The 22,114-nt window shown below is 44.3% G+C and overlaps 1 protein-coding gene across 4 annotated transcripts in view; it reads right to left on the bottom strand.

Annotated features, from left to right (window-relative positions):
- The window catches only part of sfmbt2 (Scm like with four mbt domains 2), a 192,212-nt gene that overhangs the window by 64,532 nt on the left and 105,566 nt on the right, over positions 1–22,114 (bottom strand). For all 4 annotated transcript variants that reach the window (XM_038811888.1, XM_038811889.1, XM_038811890.1 and 1 more), the window contains exons 8-10: positions 12,170–12,271; positions 11,227–11,374; positions 9,908–9,990 (exon numbers count right to left, since the gene is read on the bottom strand). In XM_038811888.1, coding sequence (XP_038667816.1) covers positions 9,908–9,990; positions 11,227–11,374; positions 12,170–12,271 — 333 coding nt within the window. The remainder of the gene's footprint in view (positions 1–9,907; positions 9,991–11,226; positions 11,375–12,169; positions 12,272–22,114) is intronic.

Below are 22,114 nucleotides of genomic sequence, written 5' to 3'. Positions count from 1 at the left end.
AATGAGAGATGTATTAAGCCCTAGTGCTTAGAAATTGGGGAGGAGAGGGAATGGACTGTTGTGAGAGAAAACCTGGTAATGATGTGTATGCTGCACTAATTCCACATGCTGTGGCATTGGTGCGACAATCTCAGCAATACCTTTCCATGTCCAGCAGAGTTTGTACTTTGGAATCCTAGCACCAATGGCTGAAAAAATAATTTTCCTTTTTTGTCCTTCAGCCATATTTTCAAGGAGACTTCAGAGAGCCGAGGGGTTTGCCTGCAACTCATTTCCTTTTCTAGCAATGAAACTAAAAATTGTCCAGGAGGGAATGCAACCTTCCTTTAAGAGTATATTATTGCATTGTTGGATTGGATTAGTTTCAATAAATCCTGAGATTGCTGGCTGCAAAACACTAACTTTCATGTAACGTATTTACAGTTATGGGAATAATCCTTCAGAGTAGCTTTTGACTAGGCTTACTCGCCTCTGATCACATGAGTGTTTGCCATTTCCTTCCATGACATCATAGACTGTTACAGTTAACTCTTGATGGGGCATTGTCTAACATAATCCATCACCCTCCCAAGTTCCTTCAATGTTCTTTGGAAACAGTTCTTCAGTCTCTTACTCATTCTGAACTTTTCAGTGATTTGTTATTTGTAGGCTCTTTTGCTTTCTTAGATAAGACGGCAGGATAAGACATAGGAGCAGAATTAGGCATTGCTTGGCACAACATCGAGGGCCGAAGGGCCTGTTCTGTGCTGTACTGTTCTATCTATCTATCTAGGCCACTCGGCTCAACGGGTCTGCTCCACCATTCAATCATGGCTGATATGTTTCTCATCCCCATTCTCCTGCCTTCTCCCCATAACCCCTGATTCCCTTATTAATCAAGAACCTATCTATCTCTGTCTTAAAGACACTCAGTGATTCGGCCTCGGAAATTTCTCCTCATCTCGGTTTTAAAGGATCGTTCCTTCAGTCTGAGATGGTGTCCTCTGGTTCTAGTTTTTCCTACAAATGGAAACATCCTCTCCACATCCACTCTATCCAGGCTTCGCAGTATTCTGCAAGTTTCAATAAGATCTCCCTCATCCTTCTAAACCCCAATGAGTACAGACGCAGTCCTCAACCGTTCCTCATACGACAAGCTCTTCATTCCAGGGATCATTCTTGTGAACCTCCTCTGGCCCCTACCAAGGCCTGCACATCCTTCCTTAGATACGGGGCCCAAAACTGCTCACAATACTCCAAATGGGGTCTGACCAGAGCCTTATACAGCCTCAGAAGTATATCCCTGGTTTTGTATTCAGCCCTCTTGACATGAACGCTAATACTGCATTTGCATTCCTAACTGCTGACTGAACCTGCACGTTAAGCTTAAGAGAATTGAGAACAAGGATTCCCAAGTATCTTGTGCTTCTGATTTCCTATGCATTTTCCCCATTTAGAAAATAGTCTATATGCCTCCATTTCTCCTTCAGAAGTGAATAACCTCACTTTTCCACGTCGTATTCCATCTGCTACTTCTTTGCGCACTCTCCTAGCCGTTCTAAGTTCTTCTGCAGCCCCTTTGCTTTCGCAATACTGCCTGTCCCTCTACAGATCTTTGTATAATCTGCAAACTTAAATATTGTTTTTCTTTCTCTCTCCATTCTCTCTTCTTTTTCCTCTCCTCTTCCCTCAGTGTTCTCTTACAATCAAAGCGTTGTGATACCTTCAGGAGTCCACCGTATCTAGTTCTCTTCTTGTCTGTCGGGAATAATGCATTCTTATTCTGATATTCAACAGAATACAAACTGGTGGATGATTCAGGATCACCTGCTTCCATACCTTCTTTCGATTGTGACGATTGCGACCTCTCCAGTCTTAGTCATAGTTTCTTATTTTGTGGCTCAATTGCAATCGAAGCTCTTCTATTTCTTCTTACTTGGCTTTTAGGAAAATATGATGACATTTGTGGTTCTTCAGATTTCGGTTTGTCAATTGAACATATGTGGCGCGATTCTCCGAGGCCGCTCCGGTTGGGAGAATCGCCGGCTGCGCCATATTATCGCGCGATGCCGGTCCGACGCCGTCCCGCCATTCTCCCAACTGGCGAGAATGGCCCCATCATGTTCTGCGCCGCACCAGCCGGAGAATCGCCCGAGACACTCAGAATGCCGATTCTCCGGTACCCCCGCCATTCTCCGGCCCGGATGGGCCGAGCGGCTGCTCCGACCTGAAAGGTTCCCGCCGGCGCCGTCCACACCTGGTCGCTGCCGGCGGGAACTGTGCGGGAATGAGGAGGGGGAAAGGAGGACCCCCTTTCCTCCGCCGCCCCGCAAGATCCATCTGCCATCTTCTTGCAGGGTGTCCTCGGGGAGAACGGCAACCGCGCATGCGCGGATGACTTCATTTACGCGACACCGGCTGCGCCATTTACGCAGCGCCACGGCCCAGTGCGTGTAAAATACGCAATGCCGCTCCTAGCCCCCCGGGGGCGGGAGAATAGGGGGCGGGGAACGGGCTCCGACGCCGGAGGGAAACACTCTGGTTTTCACTCCTGCGTCGTGACTTTGTCTCCATTTCGGAGAATGCCGCCCATGATATACTGGACATAATTTCTTCCAATTACTTTGAGAGATGAGTCCACTAAACTAAATACCATGCTCTGGCTCTGCACTTGGTAATACCCAAATGTTCTTGACATAGGTGTTGTAAGATATCAAGTCTCAATACTTTTGGGACTGGCAGTTGTGCTCTAATACAGGAATATAATAACAGGAATATCTTGCCGATGCTCCAATAAAAAATTCTCAGATCTGCTTACATTCCTCTTCTGATTTTGGAGCCTCTCCGATTTCACTTAATGTTCGTGTAATTCCCAGAAATGTGTGGGCTGTCAATCTAGCAAAACCTCAGCTTCTTCCACACAAATTCAATATTGCGTTTTTCTGGATTCTTTTCAATGCATCGTAATACATCTGTTGTGCTCGATTATTTCCCTTGAACATATGAGTATCAAACCTCACCAATCGTAATTTAAAACTTTCAACTCCTGATCGCTTTGCTGCAAGCTCTTTCCTAGTCAGCAGAATCACTAAAGGGTTTGTGGTCTGTATCTATTAAAAAGTGAAGATCCAAGATAATCAGCACATTTCTTGCATACCTACACTGTTGCTCGTGCTTCCTTTTAGATTACTGCGCATCTCTTCCCTGTATCTGTTAATGGCAGTGATACATAACAAACCGGTCTGCATTATCCATCTCTTTTGTACCTGAAACAATAGTCCGCCCAATCCTATAGAGCATGTGTCGACTGTTACTATTGTAAGTAATTCCAGATCACAGATCCAGATCAGAGCTGACATCTCTGATGGCATCATCCTTGCCTTTTCAAATGGTATCTGATGTGCTTCTTCCCAACAGCAGTCATTGTCTTGGCGAAATAACTGATGTCATGGATTGTTGAGCTTGTTTTTTAAAAAATAAGACATTTTTCCATTGATTTGACGTTTTAACCTCTAACTTCGTGATGTTTCTTGGAGATTGAGGTTCATTGATGACTGATTTTCAGTGGATCCACCTTTATTTCTGATGCACTCACTTATTGTGACGAAGAAACCTGATATCGGTGTCAGCGAAAATTCACATTTACTGTTGATAGGGAAAAAGGTTGTTTTAAGGAACTTACATTTGTATGGGAAAACATTAGAAATAAGATGTAATTTTCGGTGGTTTTCATTTAATGTTTGTGTGTCTGGAAGGGCCTTCGAGTTAGATTCAGGCTGGACAAAGGTGTTTGTATATGTGGAGATCGGTTTCAGTTCCAACTGTGACAAGGAGATCTATGCATGAAGAGTAAATATAGTTGCTCAGTAACTAGAGGCCTTTGGAAGAAAAAAAAGCTTCCCGCTACAGCAGTTGGTGACATGCAGCGAGAGAGGAAACATCTATTTCAGCTTTGCTAGAAGAAAAGCCATACAATGGATTAATGGTTAAGAAAGCCAGTGCTAGAAATCTAGGAAACTAAGAAATGAAGAGCGGTTACCAGGGAGCCTGAGATCAAAGGTACAAAGTGGAACTGGGAGCAGAACAGGGCACCGTTCAGTTCAAGTTACAGAACTGTAAACAAGCTGGCTAGTGAGAATTCAGAAAGTTACCATAAGTGGTTGCAAGGTTTGAGAGATTTTACTACAGTTTGTGAGATGTTAATTGAAATACATCTGGAGCAATCAGTGGCTGGCTGTCAGAATGTGTGTAAAAGCAGTCAAGACAAGGAAATCCGAAAAGAGGTTGATAGAGCACCTAGAGTGGATTCGTTAATATAAGTAGAGTGGTAGCTCTGTTCAAAAGAGTGCTTTGAAAAACATTGATTTTGGAATGCAACCTACTAATGGAAAACCTGATCAGAAAGTTTGGAAACTCTCATATAACAAATATCTGGGGGAATTCTGAGGAAAATCCAAAGACACTGGGCGGGATTCTCCCAGTCATGGAGAATAGTCCGCGACCGGGCCACGGCGCCCCGATGCCGGCACGCGAGCCATTGGCGCCGGTGTGGTGCCGGTCGCAGGCCGCTCTACGTGGCCCCCCCCCCGTGATCCTCCGGCCCGAATGGCCGTGAAAAAAAGAACCGAGTCCCGCCGCCGCTGTTCTAACCTGCTCTGAGCCGGTGGGAACTCAGCGTGGAAGGGTCGGGTAGCGGCCTGTGGGGGGGGGGGGGGGGGGGGGGCCTCCGATACGGCCTTACCCGCGATCAGGGCCCACCAAGCGGTGGGCCGGTCTCTCTTGCTGGGGGCCTCCTTTCCTACGCACCGGCCTCTGTAGCCCTGCACCATGTTGCGTCGGGGCCGGCGTGTTGAAGGAGACCACTGCAGATGCGTGGATCCCGCGGCGCACAGTTCGCGCCGGGATCTGCAGCTGGAGCGGCATGAACCGTTGGGGCCAGAATTAGTTCTGGCAGCGGCCCGTTCGCGACGGCGTTTACGACAGCGTGGGCACTCTGCCGCGGGATTAGAGAATCCCGCCCACTAACTTGGATTCAAAGAGGAGTGTGTATTTGACTATGGTGGTCATCATGTGCGCGTCAAAGCATCTTTGGGTGTTAATGATACCATTATACCTTCAAATGTACTGTGTCATCCGTGTTAATCTAAAACCTGCCTGTAATTGTTAATTTAAGGGGGATTAAAGGAGTATTGTATTATAATCCATTTTTTTATGTTTAATAAATGTTTCTTGTTGTGAAAACTAATTAGCAGCCCAGTGACTCTGTTCCTCCAAATCTAATTTAACAAAAGTAAAAGTTAGTCTTTTGAGCCACGTTTCCATTCTGGGATCTTCCCATCCAGTTATAACATCAATTGGGATTGCAACACTGTTGTGTGTCAAATCTGCATCTTGTCAGCTTCTCAGTACTGCTCGCACTCAGTGCTCGGCTCGATTGGACTCGTGCTCAAAATCCCATCCATGTGGCAAACAACTCCGTGGATGCCCTCTAAAAGATCTGATATTGTTTTGAAAGATTTCTGGAGCTGATGTTATTCCAAAGGGCAAACTCTTGAAACATAATTCTCCAAATGGTATTGAGCATCATGGGAAGCTTCGATTTTGTCAGATTCCACTCTTAGCATTTAATTTACAGTCTAATGAGTTATTCGCTAATTTAGCCAAGCTCTCATCTACTGATACCATTTGATGGGCTGCTCTATCCGCAGCTTAGTTGAGTCGTGTGAGATAAACACATATTCTTATGGAACCATTGGGTTCAGAACCAGTATCATCCCTGAGCACCCACTAGTTTATTCTTTTACGGGTGAAATTATTCCTTGCGGTCCCGTTTAGTCGATCTCTTTACCTTTGGAAGAATCTTTCTAGGTGTGTGTACCAATATTGGTTTCACTTCTGAGCTACGCAAGTGGTCCTCAGCTTTCCCAACTCTGTAAACTGTAGTAGTTAGTTCTCCCAGAATCCCGCCAGCTGCCGTTACGCCTGGTCCAGGTTTGTGAACGCCCAGTCGAGGCCTCGCTAGGGAGGCCGTTAGTTCCCGGGAAACCAGAGAATCTGGTGAATGTATATTTAAATGAGCTTAAATATGCTGATCTGTGCCCGATCCAGGTTGCGACGTCTCACAAAGCTCAGTTGAATTTTGCGAGACTTCTCGTGCGTCGCTAATCTTGCTGGAGGCCTTGTCGTGACACCAAGGCTGTTAGATCTCGCCCCACATCTGTTGCTTATCTGTTCCAGCAGTTTGGTGCATTCGTCATCTCTTATACCTATGCCCGAGCAAAATTTTAAATCTTTGCGAAGACTGATGGGCAAACTGCCGTTGCAACTTTAATACAATCAGCTGCTTTGTTTTCTAGACTCCTGTTCTCTAATACTGTCAGTACTTCCTTAATTTCTTTACAAGAAAAATTAGATTCATTAGCGGGATACAAGTGTCCAGATTGTGTAAATTGCAAGTCCAGAGTTTTTCCAAATAGGATGAGCGTGTCGTTTTCTATGTCAAGTTTCATATGTGCTTTCTTCATCGATGGTTGGTTCAATAATAAAAAGATGCTTCACTGGATATGACATCCATGCCAATAAAATGATTCCTGCAGGCGATTTTAGAAGGAATCACTACTCTTTTCAGCGATTGAAGGGTATTAGCCTCCCCAAAACTGAAACTTGTGGAACTCCTTAACCTTGTTCTGATCCTTGTCAGTTAGGAGTCCAGGTAACATTTCAACCAGTCCATTCCACATACTGTAGATATACATCCGCTATCTAATGCGGCACAACACTTTCATCACCGGACTGAAACTTATTGTTACTAAGGTAATGGCATCTCTTTGCTTAATATCTTAGTCTTCTTCAGAGTCTTCTGTCACATGTTTGGTTTCAAGCACCTTATTATATCTCTTAGTCCAGTTTATTTCATGATGGAACTTTGAATCATTCCTAAAACACCAATTGACCACACCGTGGGCATTTCGGAGTTCAATCTTCTGTTGAAAATTTCCAATTCATTCCTCCTGCCATAATTGTTAAAAAGGTGTATCTGTAGTCATTATTTTTAGTTACAAATCTTCTTTTGTCTGGATGCTTCTAGCCTGTTTCTAGACCAACGTGCTAACATTGTGTCTTCCATAGTCTGTCTTATTACCGATCGGCCCATTGTGTCATGAACACTGTTGGAAGGAATATTTGCCCAGGAATATTCTTTTAGAGCTGATGACAATTTATTTTTAAGCAGGTAGCAAATTTAACTCCCGTCAAAACCGAAGCCTATCCATATTTGTAATTTTAGCAGTCCAATAACTTGAACGCCAGGGCGGATTGAGGAATTGCTAGACAGAATTTTTACAGTCTCGTATACAATCTGCTAAATTCCATAATGTACTCTTCTATGGAGGAATCCTCCCACTTACTAAATTTGTCAAAACTTGACCAAGCCTCATAAGCATTTAACAAGTCATCCCTTTTGTAAAACCTTTACATGAAAGTTAATAATTTATTCAACCTTTATCGGAGTTTAAATGCTCTGGCTCCAATTCTGAAAAAAACTGGTGCCTTACTTTGCTTTCATATAGTAGTAAAAGTGCCAAGGCCATTTCTTGTTTTTTTTCCTTGGGCAAGGATGTAACCCATGTCCACATGGTAACTTCATTCTTCCGTTTGTCATAGGGTTATTGCTCAGAAAACAATTGTGGGTAGTCATACCCCGATACTGTACCCTGTTACTTTGAATGACACATCAGGGTAGAATTCAGAATATAGTATTTAGTCTGAATAAATCTTAGTTTGCAATCCGTTTTTCTTACAGGCAGTAACCATCCACTGCTACCATTGATAAGCTCTAATAGTAACTCAAAGAACCAGGAAGCAAGTCTTGACTTCCTCAACTCCATGTTTGTGCTCAGTAATCGCTTCAACAACGAAACAGTGCAACCTGTATCCCCCTTATATATTGAGTCATTTATTAAACAACAAGTGCAATCTATTAAACAATGAAAACCTAAATTCCAACTTAAATACTGTGCAACATTATTTCTGCCTCTTGATGGAGATGGTAATTGCCTTGCATTTGTGTGGCGTGAATGTTACTTGCCACTTGTCAGCCCAAGGTGGTATAATATCCAGGTCTTTCTGCATTTGGACATGGATTGCTTTATTATCAGAGAAATTGTGAATGGTGCTGAACAATCATTAGCGAACATCCCACTTCTGGGGCGTGATTCTCCGACCCCCTGCCGGGTCGGAGAATCGCCCAGGGCCAGCGTCAATCCCGCCCCCGCTGTGTCCCGAATTCTCTGCCCCCACGAGATTCGGCGGGGGCGGGAATTGCGCTGCGCTGGTCAGCGGGCCCCCCGTGGCAATTCTCCAGCCCGCGATGGGCCGAAGTCCCGCCACTGACAGGCCTCTCCGGCTGGCGAGGATTAAACCACCTACCTGACCGGCGGGATTGGTGGTGCGGGCGGGCTCTGGGGGGGGGGGGCGCGATCTGACCCTGGGGGGGAGCCCCCACGGTGGCCTGGTCCACAATCGGGCCCCACCGATCGGGCCTGTGCCGTGGGGGCACTCTTTTTCTTCCGCCTTTGCCATGGTCTTCACCATGGCGGAGGCGGAAGAGACCCCCTCCTCTGCCAAAGGCCGTTCACGCCAGCCGGCGGAGTGGGAACCACTCCAGCGCGGGCCTAGCCCCTCAATGTGAGAGCTTGGCCCTTAAAGGCGCAGAGAATTCCGCACCTTTGGGGCGGCGCGACGTCGGAGTGGTTCACGCCACTCCGACACACCGGGACCCCCCGCCCCGCCAGGTAGGGGAGAATCCCGGCCCTGATCTTATGATGGAAGGAAGATCATTGATGAAGCAGCTAAAGATGTTTGGGCCTCAGAGTTTGAGGAACTCCTCCGTGAGATGACCGACCTCCAACAACCACAACCATCTTTCCAAGTACCAGGTATGACTTCAACCAGCAGAAAATTCTGCCCCCTCCTCCCATCCCCCAATTCCCATTGACTCTGGTTTTGCTAAAGCTCCTTGATGCCAAACACCATCAAATGCTGCCTTGATGTCAAGTGCAATCACTCTTGACTTTATCTCTGGGATTCAGCTCTTTTGTCAGTGTTTGAACCAAACCTGTAACTAAAGCTGAAAGACTCTGTCAGAAACCAATTTGAGCGTCAGTGGGCAGGTTATTGCGAAGCATATGCCACTTGATAGCACTGTTGATGACCCTTCCATCACATTACTGGTAATCAACAGTAGGCAGATAGGGCAGTAACTGGCCAAGTTGTGTGTGCACACAGTACATACCTGGGCAATATTCGACACTACCGGGTACAATAGTGTTGCAGTTTGAACCAAAGTAGCTTAGCTAGGGGCGGAGAAAGTTTTACTGATAAAATACTGTTAAGGCCCATAGCCTTTGCAATATCCAGTGCCTTCAACCGTTTTTTGACAGCACGTGGAGTGAATCAAATTGGCTGAAGGCTGATATCTATGATACTGCAGACCTCCAGAGGAGGCCAGGATGGATCATCCAGTTGGCACTTCCGGCTGTGATTGTTGCAAATGCTTCAGCCTGATCTTTAGCATGGATGTGCTGGACTCCCCCAGCTTTGAGGATGAGGATATTTGCGCAGCCTCTTCCTCCAGTGAGTTGTTTAACTGAAACCTAAAGAGGTTCTTCTGTATTCAATTTAAATAACTCCAATTCCTGCACTAATTCAGCAATTTGAAATTCACAAGGTTATATTTTCATAATATATTCATTAGTCAAAGATATTTGCTAGGATTCATGCTCTTTATAACCCAAAACATATTATTGGTATTACTTACTGAAATTTAATTATGTAAACCTTCCATGATTATTTTCCCGGAGCAGTGACATTTTCTTCAGTGAAAGTTTTATTGTAGAGCAGTATAATTGTATTGGAAACCACAACTTACATTTCTGAAGCAGTATTGAGAAAGTGCTTCTGCCCCACAGTGTTTAAGATAATCAGCCCAGTCAAAGTCTAAGCCAGGATACCCTGCAAAATTACAAGACAACATATAAACAATAATAAGCACATATTCCTACTCTCATGTTGCTTACTGATGCTAGGGCACACATGTCAGCAATCTTTTGATACTTCACCATGGCCTTTTTTGATACAGCGGGGGAGTGCAATTTGACTCTCCTGGAGATCAGAATAATGCACAACACAAATAGTTTACATGATAATTAATGTGAACAATTTGTAGAGGGATAATATTCCAGTTTGTAGGATTTTTAAAAGCAGGTAAAAAGTTTAAATCAGCATTTGATATAAAGGATTGCTTTGTAACGGATTCAGGAAGGATATAAATCCGCAAGTTATCAAACTACTAAAGATGTCCTTTATCTCCGCTTTCATCACTGTTGCTATGCAACAGCTAGCAGTCACATTACTGAAACAGTACGAAGTTTTAGTGAGAAACTATGGGCAAGATTCTCCGCAAATGCGGAGAGTCATAAAGGCTGCCGTGAAACTGGCTGTGTTTCACGGCAGCCTTCACGCCCGTTCCCGGGACCCGATTCTCCCCCCCCAATCGGGACTAGGAGCGGGACCCCGGGAATCACGGCGTCGCGGCCTTAAGGACCGTCGTTAAGGCCGCGCACCAAGATAACGCGTGGCCGGCTCCAACCCGTGCATGCGCGGGTGTCATCATCACGCCATTGACGGAACCCGCGCATGCGCGGTTCCGCATTTCTCCACCGCCGCCCGACGAGATGTGGCAGCTTGATCTTGTCGGGCGGTGGAGGGGAAATAGTGCGTCCCTTTTGGACGCAGGCCCGACGATCGGTGGGCACCGATCGTGGGCCTGTCCCCTCCCGAGCACAACGGTGGTGCTCCCGCCCCAAACAGGCCTCTGGATGCCCCAAACGGGCATCCAGCGCCCGTTTTTACGACGGCAGCAAGCAGGTGTGTTTGCTGCCTTGAAAAAACAGGCGTAAAGGCCCGGCCGCACGGCCCATCGGCCGCGGAGAATCGCCGCTCCCAGTAAAAAACGGCGAGCGGCGATTTGTGACGTGGGTCGGGCGGGGGGGGGGTGTAGCAGGAGGGCGTGAAAAATGTCGAGAGGTCCTCCCGTTATTCTCCCAATCGGCATGGGGGGGGTGGAGAATCGCGCCCTTTATTTTGTTGAATTAGGTATTAAAATTTGTAATAAAAAAAGTAAACAAAAAATGGTTTAATAAAATAATACTGAATTTTGTTTTCTTTACAATTCAAACAGATACAAACCCTTGGGTGGAGTCAGATGGACCCCATTTTTAAGGCACCACTGAACAGGAAGGATCCCTGGTGAATCAGCATGGCAAAGTAGAGAGTTTTCACTAGCCTCTGGCCTCAAGTCATCAATTGTGATCATGAAATACTGATCATTAAAAACCTGTAAGAATAAGAGCGGGTAGCTTCTGTAAAAAGAATGTTTGGTATTCATAAAATATGCTCAAAATTGATTGATTATTTTGAAATAATCATTCTTAATATTCATGCACACTAATGCACACACCACAGGCAACATGTTGGCACAGTGGTTAGCACTGTTGCTTCACAGCGCTAGGGACCCAGGTTCGATCCCTGGCTTGGGTCACTGTCTGTGTGGAGGCTGCACGTTCTCCCCGAGTCTGCGTGGGTTTCCTCCGCGTGCTCCCGTTTCCTCCCACAAGTCCTGAAAGACGTGCTTGTTAGGTGAATTAGACATTCTGAATCCTCCCTCTGTGTACCCAAACAGACGCCATATCGTGTGGCGACGAGGGGATTTTCACAATAACTTCATTGCTAGTGTAAGCTTACTTGTGACTCTAATAAAGATTATTATTGTACGATTACTTATTTTTATATGGTTTCAATGACACCCATTAAAAAAGTAGCAACTTTAATGCAGGTATAGATGTTAGTTGAAGGGAACCTTACTGCTTATTTTACTACTTAAAGTGCATTGCTAATTCGAAATGTTTCCTTTTAAAATTAAACTATAATCCAAATGGTTTATTCCAGAATTTAGATATCTGTTCTGCTTATGTTTTGCAACAAGCAATCACATTTTTATAAAAAGGACTGATATTATGAGTAAATTGGAATAGTACATTACTATAAAACAACAATGCAACATTTTAAGTTGAGAGAGAGCATCTCCAAAGGATAGTCTAATTAGTCTGATGACAGAGTCTTTGATGCTCACCTTGGTTACTGTGGCAGGACAGATGGAAAAGGGCTCCCTTGGATCTACTGCCTCCAACTTCATGCCAGCTGTGAAACAATGGTCCCTCACATCAGGTTGGTCCTGGGTTTAAAAAAAAAGTAATCACGATAGGACTGCTGAATTCACCGCTACGAGATGGCACTTCAAAGAATTACAGGGCAACAGTGAAATATATAAATGCAAGTTATTGTTGTATCACTTTCAATGCATAAAGCATCCCTCAGGAGCGTTATCAAACAAATTCTGACAGTAAGACGCTGAAGATGACCAAAAGTTTGGTGAAAGAGATGGCCTTTAAATACAAACACCTTCAATGCAGCTACAACTATTGTTTCAGTAATGCAGAATACTTCTGGTTCGAGAATGTTGGAGATTTGGACTAAGTAATATTGATGATTTTTTTTGCAAAAATAGCCCAACATTCCACTGCTGATAGTGTAAGTAAAATTAGATTTATCATGTCAGCTACACTGAAGGCTCTCTCTGGTATTACCAAGTATTAAGTTGACTTAGGACATTAATGTAAGGAATTCTCAACAGTTTCTTCAAATATAGAAAAACTAGAAACTCCAGGAGCAGGATTCTCCGTTCCTCCGGCGGCACACCCATGCCCACAGGTTTCCCAGCAGCGTGGGGTAGCCACAATGGAAAATCCCATTGGCAGGTGGCGAGAACACAGATTCCGGCTACTGGCGAGGGCGTGCCGCCTAGGAACACAGGACTGGTACACTGGAGAATCCCGCCCCAGAAACTTCTTGTGATAAGATACTGCACATGATAATACCTCAAAATGTGTCTATATATTGGAATTTGCAGCCACAGCCTAAACAGTCTAAGTTAATTAAATACTAGGCAACCCAGGAGAGCAAAGAATCTACAAGCCATGAAATCCATAAGAAGTGTGTATAAATTATTTTCCTTCCAGCGCAGAGACAGGCAACACTAATGGGATGATTCGCAACGTATTATTTTACAAATCCCACTCTCTCTTACTGATACCATTCAAATGTAAGAACACTTCAGTTTTCAGTGCTCTCCAGCACTGGAAAACAAAAGATAATCCAAGACACTTCACTAAACAATTACTATCCTGATATGGAAATGAACTCCTATCCCAACATGTAAACAAATATGACTTGCTGTGATGGTCATGTTTAGAAATTAAAAAACAGGAGTGCATGAATAAATATATTCTCCCTCAACGTTGACTTGCAGAAAGAAATCTGCTACCTTTGCCCACCGCAGTTACATCAATACATCTATGTCAATCACTGACAGATTACTTTACATAAATCTTTGTCCCACATCTGCTTTTATTTATGCATTAATCATCATTAGGCTAGATGTAAATGCAAAATATAAGACCTTAGATTTTTTGCATAGTGCATCAATTGTTGCATTTCATGTTGATTTAAGGTGAACACACTGCTTCAAATAGGAATAGTGTTATGCCATGTAATGCACAATGATTTGTGTCTCCGATCCAGAAGTTGGATTTTGGCTTTGCTTTGGAGAACGAATTCAATCATTGTTCATTTTTGGCATGAGAAACGTAAATAAGTGGCCTTTATTATGTTGTGTTTCGATTTTGCCTTTAATCGTTACCCCGTTCTTTTTCAAAATCACAGACAACCTGAAGATAGCAGGAAAACCGCAGTAGTTTGGAGTTAAGTATGTGGAGGATTAATTGCAGTGACAACTGTGTCATTTTGGAGCAGTCCTGGAAGATTGGGCTATGGGGAAGAACAAATCTACAGGCGTCGGTATCATGGGGAGGAGATGCAATATATGGCTTGATGCAAAACATCATTCTTGGGAATATAATAGAGGGGGTATAATTTAAGCAAGGTGTGGCAGTAGAGACAGCTACTAAAGTCTGTCAACAATTGTGAACATCATAAGAGGTAGGAACTCTTGAAGGATGTTGTTTGGATCATCGATTCGGGTTCTACGTTATTTCAGCACAGGGAGAGCTCCAGATCGGAGAACACTGGAATATAGCGGTGTGTCCTCGAATCAGGGAATAAGCCCGTGTAAAAGTACTGGGATAGAAGGTCCAGGAAATGCAGGGTCTGGTAGATGCAGGGACTGGAAGAAAGAGGGGCGGGCTCAAAAATATGGGAAGAACCAAAGTCTAGCAATTTTGAAAATGATCTCAATGAGCAGCCAGAATCTGGAATCTGTGGCAAGTGGGTCCAAAGTCTGGCACCATCCGAAGGGAGTGGGCAAACAAGTCCACCACATGACCAGACTATTTGCTATGTTCTTGGCTTGAAAACAGCTAGAAGTGTGAAATGTACTGACCATACACTTACTTTAGAATTATCACATCTGGAATTAATGGAAACATTTAGACTGAATAACAAGGGTAATAAGTACATGTCTAACTGAACATATCAAAATTCAAAAGATTATGTTCTTCACAAACTTCCAGAAATAACCCTCCAAGGAATTGAAGGCAAAAAGCATTTTTCACAATTACATGATTATATAAACAAGCTGCTTTTCTGATTGTCTCATGAGCTTAGATTTGCAACGGATTTAATGCAGAAAATATGACAGAAACATGTTACAGGCAAGTGCATACCCTCTAAATCTTCAGTACGTATGCAAAGGCTTTCAATTGTACAGTAGACCCAAATATACAAATACTTGAAGCTAATATAATTGAAAGTGATTTATAATCTCACTGTATTTGATGCTCCCTACTGCATTTAAATGAATTATTTATCTCATTAACTGATGGCAGATATTGTTTGCTTCTATCACTATTCCTCTAACGTTTATGTGCACACAATTATGTGCACACTATCATTTGAACACAGTGGGTGCGATCTTACTAAATGCGAACAGAAGTCCTACAGTGAGTATTTATAGCCGCGTGTTTCTCATAGTGCTGAGAAATGCTACAGAGCGTGACTCGAGTTTCATAAAGGGCTTCAATGGGGAACGCGCGGCCGAGGCCGCACATAGCCCTGTTTCGTGCACTGAGGAGCTCCACTCGCCAGAACTCCTCAGGTGTAGCGAGAGAACGAGACACCATTTTAAAAATGGCGTCCAGATCTCCCAAGGCCTCCAAAGCGACCAACTCCCCCCTCAAACCACAACGCACCATGGGAGGAACCTCAACCGCCCCAGCACCCCACCCAACACCCGTGCAAGGCATCCCATGCCCGATCACACCCGTGCAAAATAAATACTAGCTTGGCACCTTTGCAGTGCAAACCTGGCACCCTGGCAGTGCTCCTGCCAGCACACCTGGGAACTTTGGCAGTCATGTTGGCACCCAGGTGTTACTGCCAGATTGGCAGCAGCAATGTCAGCTTGCCACCATGCCCAAAGACATGCACCTAGGGGGCCTGCAATGCCTGGGTGACCCCACGAGTGCCATCCCGTCTGGTTCCTGTTTGTGGAGACCAGTACTGAATGACACTTATCCGAGGTCTCCAAGGTGAGGGAGGCTGATCCCACGCCTCGGGTAACTCGGGGATCTGCACATTAAAGTGAGACTAGCTTTAATATACATATTTGTTGAAAAGTGGCAAGATCGCATTATATCTTGTGAGGCGTTGTGGGCCAGGTGGATCCCGGGAGCGGGGGACTTCTATATGCTGCGCCACGGTGAGCTGCTTTTCGGGTGCAGCGTGGCCTTTAAATCCCAGCTAAAGTACTTGCACAACATTCCTTTAGTCACTAAATATTGAAATAGTCAAAAGATTAATTTAATATGGATATATTGAGTGCTATATCCAAAATGAAAATCAACATTCTGGGCATTACTTTTACTGTTACTGGTAAATTTACACATAATCCTACCTTTACTATTCATTTTCTACTCTTGAAAACCCTGAAATGCCAGTTTATTAGCTACAAGATTAGTTATAGCATTAACATGATCTGGTTATTTGAAACTGTGCCCATTGTTCTTTAAAGCAACAAGCTTCTGCTGGCAAGATCTGGTCTGAGGATTGGAAATGAGTTATCACACAGAGTGAAGAAAGGAATTTTAGATGAATGGGTCGAGTGTTGGCAGAATAACTTTTATTGTAAAACATTACATAAAATTAACTTAAAAAGTACTTTCAACCCCAGCCGTAAATTTCCTTCACCGTGTTGGCTCAGCCCTTTGCAATGGTTATTTTTGCTTAAGTCAAAAGGACCACCTGTGTTACCTTCAAATCAGTTCAAGAATAATAGTGCACATAACCTGTGAAAGGTTACCAAAATTCAAACAAAATAGCTAAATTTTAAGTAACACACCAGATTACACATTACAGTACAAATATGGTTTACGCACCAGCAATAAAATTATATGTTTCAGGGTCTTAATTTAATTTTAACAAGGTTGTTAAACGCAGGTCCCAGATTGAATAGACTCCCAGGACTTTGTTAGTTATAGATTTATTTGAGATCTTCAATTTTTTTACTTTAATATCAGTAAGCTATTATACTCAAAATTTCAGGACAAAGGAAAATTACCAATGTTTCAGGCTGGTTCAGTGGTAACACACTCACCAGAGTTCAAATATTGTGGCTTCAAGTCCCACCCTAAGGCCTCAGCACAAAAATCTAGGCTGACACCCCAGTGCAGTACCGTGGGTCTATTGGAGTGGTTTTCTTTCAAATGAGATCTTTAACACTTTGGGCGGTATTCTCCCGTACCCGGCGGGGTGGGAGGTCCCGGCGGGACGGATTGGCATGACACAGGGGCCTAGGTTGGCGCCGGAGTGGTTTGCTCCCCGCCGGCTGGCGTGGAAGGCCTTTGGCACCACGCCAGCCGGGGCCGAAGGGACTCTGCCAGCCGGCGAGCAGGCTGCTGACGTCATTCCCGCGCATGCGCAGGTCACCTACGCGTCGGCCATCACGGAGGCTGACACGGCCGACGAGTAGTAAAAGAGTGCCCCCACGGCACAGGCCCGCCTGCCGATCGCGGGCCAGGCCACCGTGGGGGCACCCCCCAGGGCCAGATCGCCCCACACCCCCCCAGGACCCCAGAGCTCACCCGAGCCGCCAGGTCCCGCTGGTAAGGGACCTAGTCTGATCCACGTCGGCGGGACCGGAAGAAAACGAGCGGGACTTCAGCCCATCGCGGGCCGGAGACTTCAGGCAGCCCCGGGGCCCATTGAGTCGCGCCGGTCCCCGCCATTCTCCAGGCGGGCGGTGCGACTCTCACCTCGCCGTTTTTTGGAGGGCCGAAGAATTCGGCGGCCAGCGGGGGCAGGATTCACGCCGACCCCCGGCCATTCTCTGACCCAGCAGGGGTCGGAGAATCCCGCCCATAATCTCCAAAATGACCATGAAAGATCTCATGACTACTTTGAAGAACAGCAAGGGATTATCCCCAGTGCCCTAGCCAATATTTATCTCTCAAACAACATCTCAAAATTATCATCTGGTCATTATCACACTGCGCTTTATGGAAGATTGTTGTGCACAAGATGGCTGCCCCTTTCCTAAATTACAACAGTGACAACACTTTACTGCATTGGATGTAAAGCACTTTGGAACAACAGTTAATTTTAAAAGATGAAATATGCAGGCTTTCTTTTAACTAACGTTCTGTCAGGAACCTCGGCCGGAATTCTCCCCTACCCGACGGGGCGGGGGGTCCCGGCGTAGTGTCAACCACTCCTTTAGGGGCCAACCCCCACATTGAGGGGCTAGGCCCGCACCGGAGTGGTTGCCGCCCCGCCGACCGGCGCGAACGGCCTTTGCCGCCCTGCCAGCTGGGGCCGAAAGGCCTTCGCCGGCCGGCGGAAGTCCGCGCATGCGCCGGTGCGTCAGCAGCTGCTGACATCATACCGCCGCATGCGCAGGAGAGTGGGTCTCTTCCACCCCCGCCATGGTGAAGGCCATGGCAGGCGAAATAAAAAGAGTGGTCCCACAGCACAGGCCTGCCCGCCGATCGGCCCCGGATGATCCCCCGATCCCCCGGGGGTCGGAGAATTCCGCCCCTCGACTATTAACTATAATACCAGCACAAATTCATTACATACAAATATTATAAATGAAGATGTTAGCACTTGAGCAATGCTAGGTCTTCAAAGTATCTAACATACTTGCCACTTGCAGGCTGGTGGTTAGGAACTTGGTGCTGCAATCGATACAAATGCAACTAGAAAGTCATGGACAAATTCTTTGGCCTCCAACAACACGGACTGTAGTACTGAAGGCTTACAAGAGAGCCAACTCCTCCCTCAGCCAAGGTTTCAGTACAGTTATGACATTAGCATCTACCTGACTTGATTGACTAGATATGTCCTGTCCACAAAAAAAAAGAAAGGATTAATCTAATCTGGTCAATCACCACCCTATCTATCAGTCTCCTCATCAGCAGTGAAGTGATGAAAATAAACATTAATACTTCCACCAAGCAACATTTACTCACTAACAATGTGCTTACTGCTGCTCAGTTGGGGTCACAATCACAGTCCAGATCTCTTTACAGTTTTGGTCTCGACATTGAAGAGCTAAAATCCAGGAGAGACAAGTGTGGACTGGCCTCAAGACCAAAACTGCATTCAACCCATATATATGGCAGCAAGGAGCTGTAACATAATGGAGATAAAGGGGGAAAAATAATCTAGCACCTGTGTCATTACAGACACAAAGGACGATATTTGTGGCTGTCAGATGCCAAATTATTGCAGCTCAAGATGTTACTATTTGTGACCTTGAGGAAAGAAACCCGTGTCCAACCGTCTTCAGCTGCTTTATCAATGAATTTAAGTGTCATAATATTTAATTAGGGCCGAGTTCTTATTATTTGCAGTGCTCTTTGCTATTTAGAATTGGGCTGATAATGAAACAGTGCTTTCCAACCTACAGTAGGTTCGGCATAACACCGTATTTGAACAGAAAATGGCTGGTAATTTCCACACCACAAGTTCCAAGTAATGATAATCGCCCTCAAGGCTCCAAAAAAATCACTGCTGAATTGTCCTAACAACATCTTGGGGGTGGTTGTTGATGAAAATCTTACCTAGATCAGCCATATAGACAGGGTAGGGCAAACGCTGGGTATTCTACATTGGTTCACTTATTTAACCCTCACTTTTTTACCATCTATATGACGCAAATAAAGCGAGCGATGGAATACCCACTACCTGCCTATATAGGTGTAACTGCTACATTTAAGAAACTCAACACAAGCCATCACAGGGAAATTTGCTTGATCAGCTGTCCTGTCACTCAATTCAATAGCCATACTATCCAATAATGGGGCATCAGTACATAATCGAAGGGTGTACAGCAGCAATTCACTAAGGTTACTTCAACAGAATTTCTTCTGCAACCTCCACCACTATGAAGGAAAAGGCACAAACTATCCAGATTTGGATAGATAGGTCATTCCTCCATAGTTCAATATTCCACAATTTCTAATGTAGTGCCATAACAGCACCATTAAGAGGTTAGTGTTTTACCAGTGGTTTAATAAGAAGACTCCCTGCCAACTGGTCAAGGCTATTAAAAGGAATAAATGCAACCTTGTCAACATTGCCCACACGCCAAGAACAAAAGAAAATTCATGAAATGGATTATAATATACTTGCTCTTGACTGTAGCATCTCCAAAATGGTATGTGCTATGCTTTGGGAGCTTTTAGCCCATTTTGGAAAAAGTATATTTTCCATAATTCTGTAACATTTTTCTAAATCAACTGCATCTCATTTGGCATTCAAAATCCTCCTGCACATGATAAATAATAAAATGAAGGCTCACCTATCGAAAGAACATTCAAACTTAAATGCAAGTTTCATCATCAATCCCAATTATAGGGCTTCCAAGATTATCCAAGATGGCACCGGAGCGAGGTGATTTCTTGCAAGCTATGCCCAGCATACCCTCTAATTCTATCTTTTACTCTCGTTCTATGCTTTTAAAACTTCATTCCAACCGTGTTAAATTCTCTAACAATGTTCTAATTCAATTATTAAGTTGATCTTTTCTCTACACCTTGCTATAACTGTAACATTATATTCTGCAGTCTCTCCTTCCTTCCCTATGTACGGTATACATTGTTTGTACAGCATGCAAGAAACAATACTTTTCACTGTATACTAATACATGTGACAATAATAAATCAAATCAAAGACTGAAACTGTCCTTCAGGACTAAAAAAGTTAATTGCAGAAGTGTTGTACCTTATTCACATTATGCTACTTTCCAAAATGCTAACATGTCAAGGCTACTTTTAAAAATACACTTATGCTTGTCATAGCAAACCCGAGTGGTACTGAAAAGACATGCAGAAAAAAAAGCAATGCTATTGCTTATTCAGTTTCTGTAAGTACCTACTTTTCCAGATAATAATCAATATAACAAGATGTGTAAGAAATGGGCTACTCCGAAGGATAGAAAAAAGGCTTTTAATTAATTGTATTCCGGAACTGACATGATTTGAAGAGTAATCTAATTGCCTCATTCAAACCACTGATTTCCATTCATTGTTGACACATTAATTAATCTTTTGCCTGCTAGATTATGACAACTGATGGGCTTCTAAACCTTTGTTGTGGGTGAAGCCTATGACAATATCAGTTTTCTCAATTATGACATACATAACTGTACAATCTTTTGTCAATAAGGATCAGGGGTTGAAGGGAGGGGGAACAAGGATCTGGCAATCTTGTGGCAGAGGGAGGAGAATTTCTTTTCATTTGTCCATGGGATGTGGGCGTCACTGGCTGGGCCAGCATTTATTGCCCATCTCTGAGGGCATTTAAGAGTAAACTACATTGCTGAGAATCTGAAGTCACATGTAGGCCAGACCAGGACAACAGATTTTCGTCCCTATAAAGGACATTGGTGAACCAAATTAGTTTTGACAACAATCATCAATGGTTTCATGGGCAGCTATTTCATGGCTTTCATTTCCAGATTTTCTTTTATTGAATTCAAATTTCACTCTGCCATGGTGGGATTCGAACCCGGGTCCCCTGACCATGACTCTGGGTCTCTAGATTACTAGTCCAGCAACAATACCACTACACCACAGCTTCCCCTACAAATCCTTCCAATACGCCAATGGCTGGAGCTAAGAGCGGGAGAGACTCCTGATCAGGCTACGTTAAATGCAGAGTGGTGCCCCTCAAGCTATAAGCCTCTAGTGGCAAACTACCTACCGATCTGTTCCAGGTATAACTAGCTAAGGAAACAGGTGAAAGTGTACCATAAAGCACCACTAGGTGCGGGAAAGGAATTAGAATGGTATTTATAGGGTGGCTTTTCCATTGGTCAGGGGATCTAAAACATGGGAGCAGAATCTCAGGTAAGAGGCCAATCATTTAGAACTCAGATAATTTCTTCAAAGGGTTGTTAATATTTGGAATTCTTTGTTGATGCTCCATCATTGAATACACTTAAGGGATAGACAGATATTAGGTCTCAACAGGTGGAAAAATGGCATTAAAGCCCAAGATCAGCCAAATTGAACAGCGAAGCAGGCCCAAGATGGACCGGGTGGGCTACTCCTGCTTTATTTTTATATTCTGAAAAGATTTACCTGAGAGGCCAAGCGAAAGTCCTGCTCCTCCTGGTCCACATGCAGTGCAGTAAAAAAACACTTGCTTGCAGAGGAGTCCTGCTGTTTTTGTCTCCCTTTAGCTGTCCAAACCCTCAGAACCCATGTAGGTGGCAGAAACTTTACCAAAGATCAAGAACAAAGCCCTCACTTAACCCTGGAACCAGCTCTTCAGAGCAGGTTATCAAAACACTATCAGTTATAATTAAAATGGAGAAAGTCGTATATGCAGCAGATTAGGGTCAGGTTTCGGGAACCTGATGATCTATCCTCACCCTTCCCTCTTCTCATTGGTGGTGCTTAAAATTACCTGCATTTTTATATCTTCATAATTGGTTCTTTAAATATTTAAGACTATATTTATAATTTCCTGCAGTAACATTTTATACACTCCCTTAGAA

The sequence above is a fragment of the Scyliorhinus canicula genome, chromosome 11, assembly GCF_902713615.1.
Source record: "Scyliorhinus canicula chromosome 11, sScyCan1.1, whole genome shotgun sequence".
Classification (NCBI taxonomy): Eukaryota; Metazoa; Chordata; class Chondrichthyes; order Carcharhiniformes; family Scyliorhinidae; genus Scyliorhinus; species Scyliorhinus canicula.
Note: the sequence above shows the minus strand (reverse complement) of the source record. Positions and strands in the feature narration are given on the sequence as shown.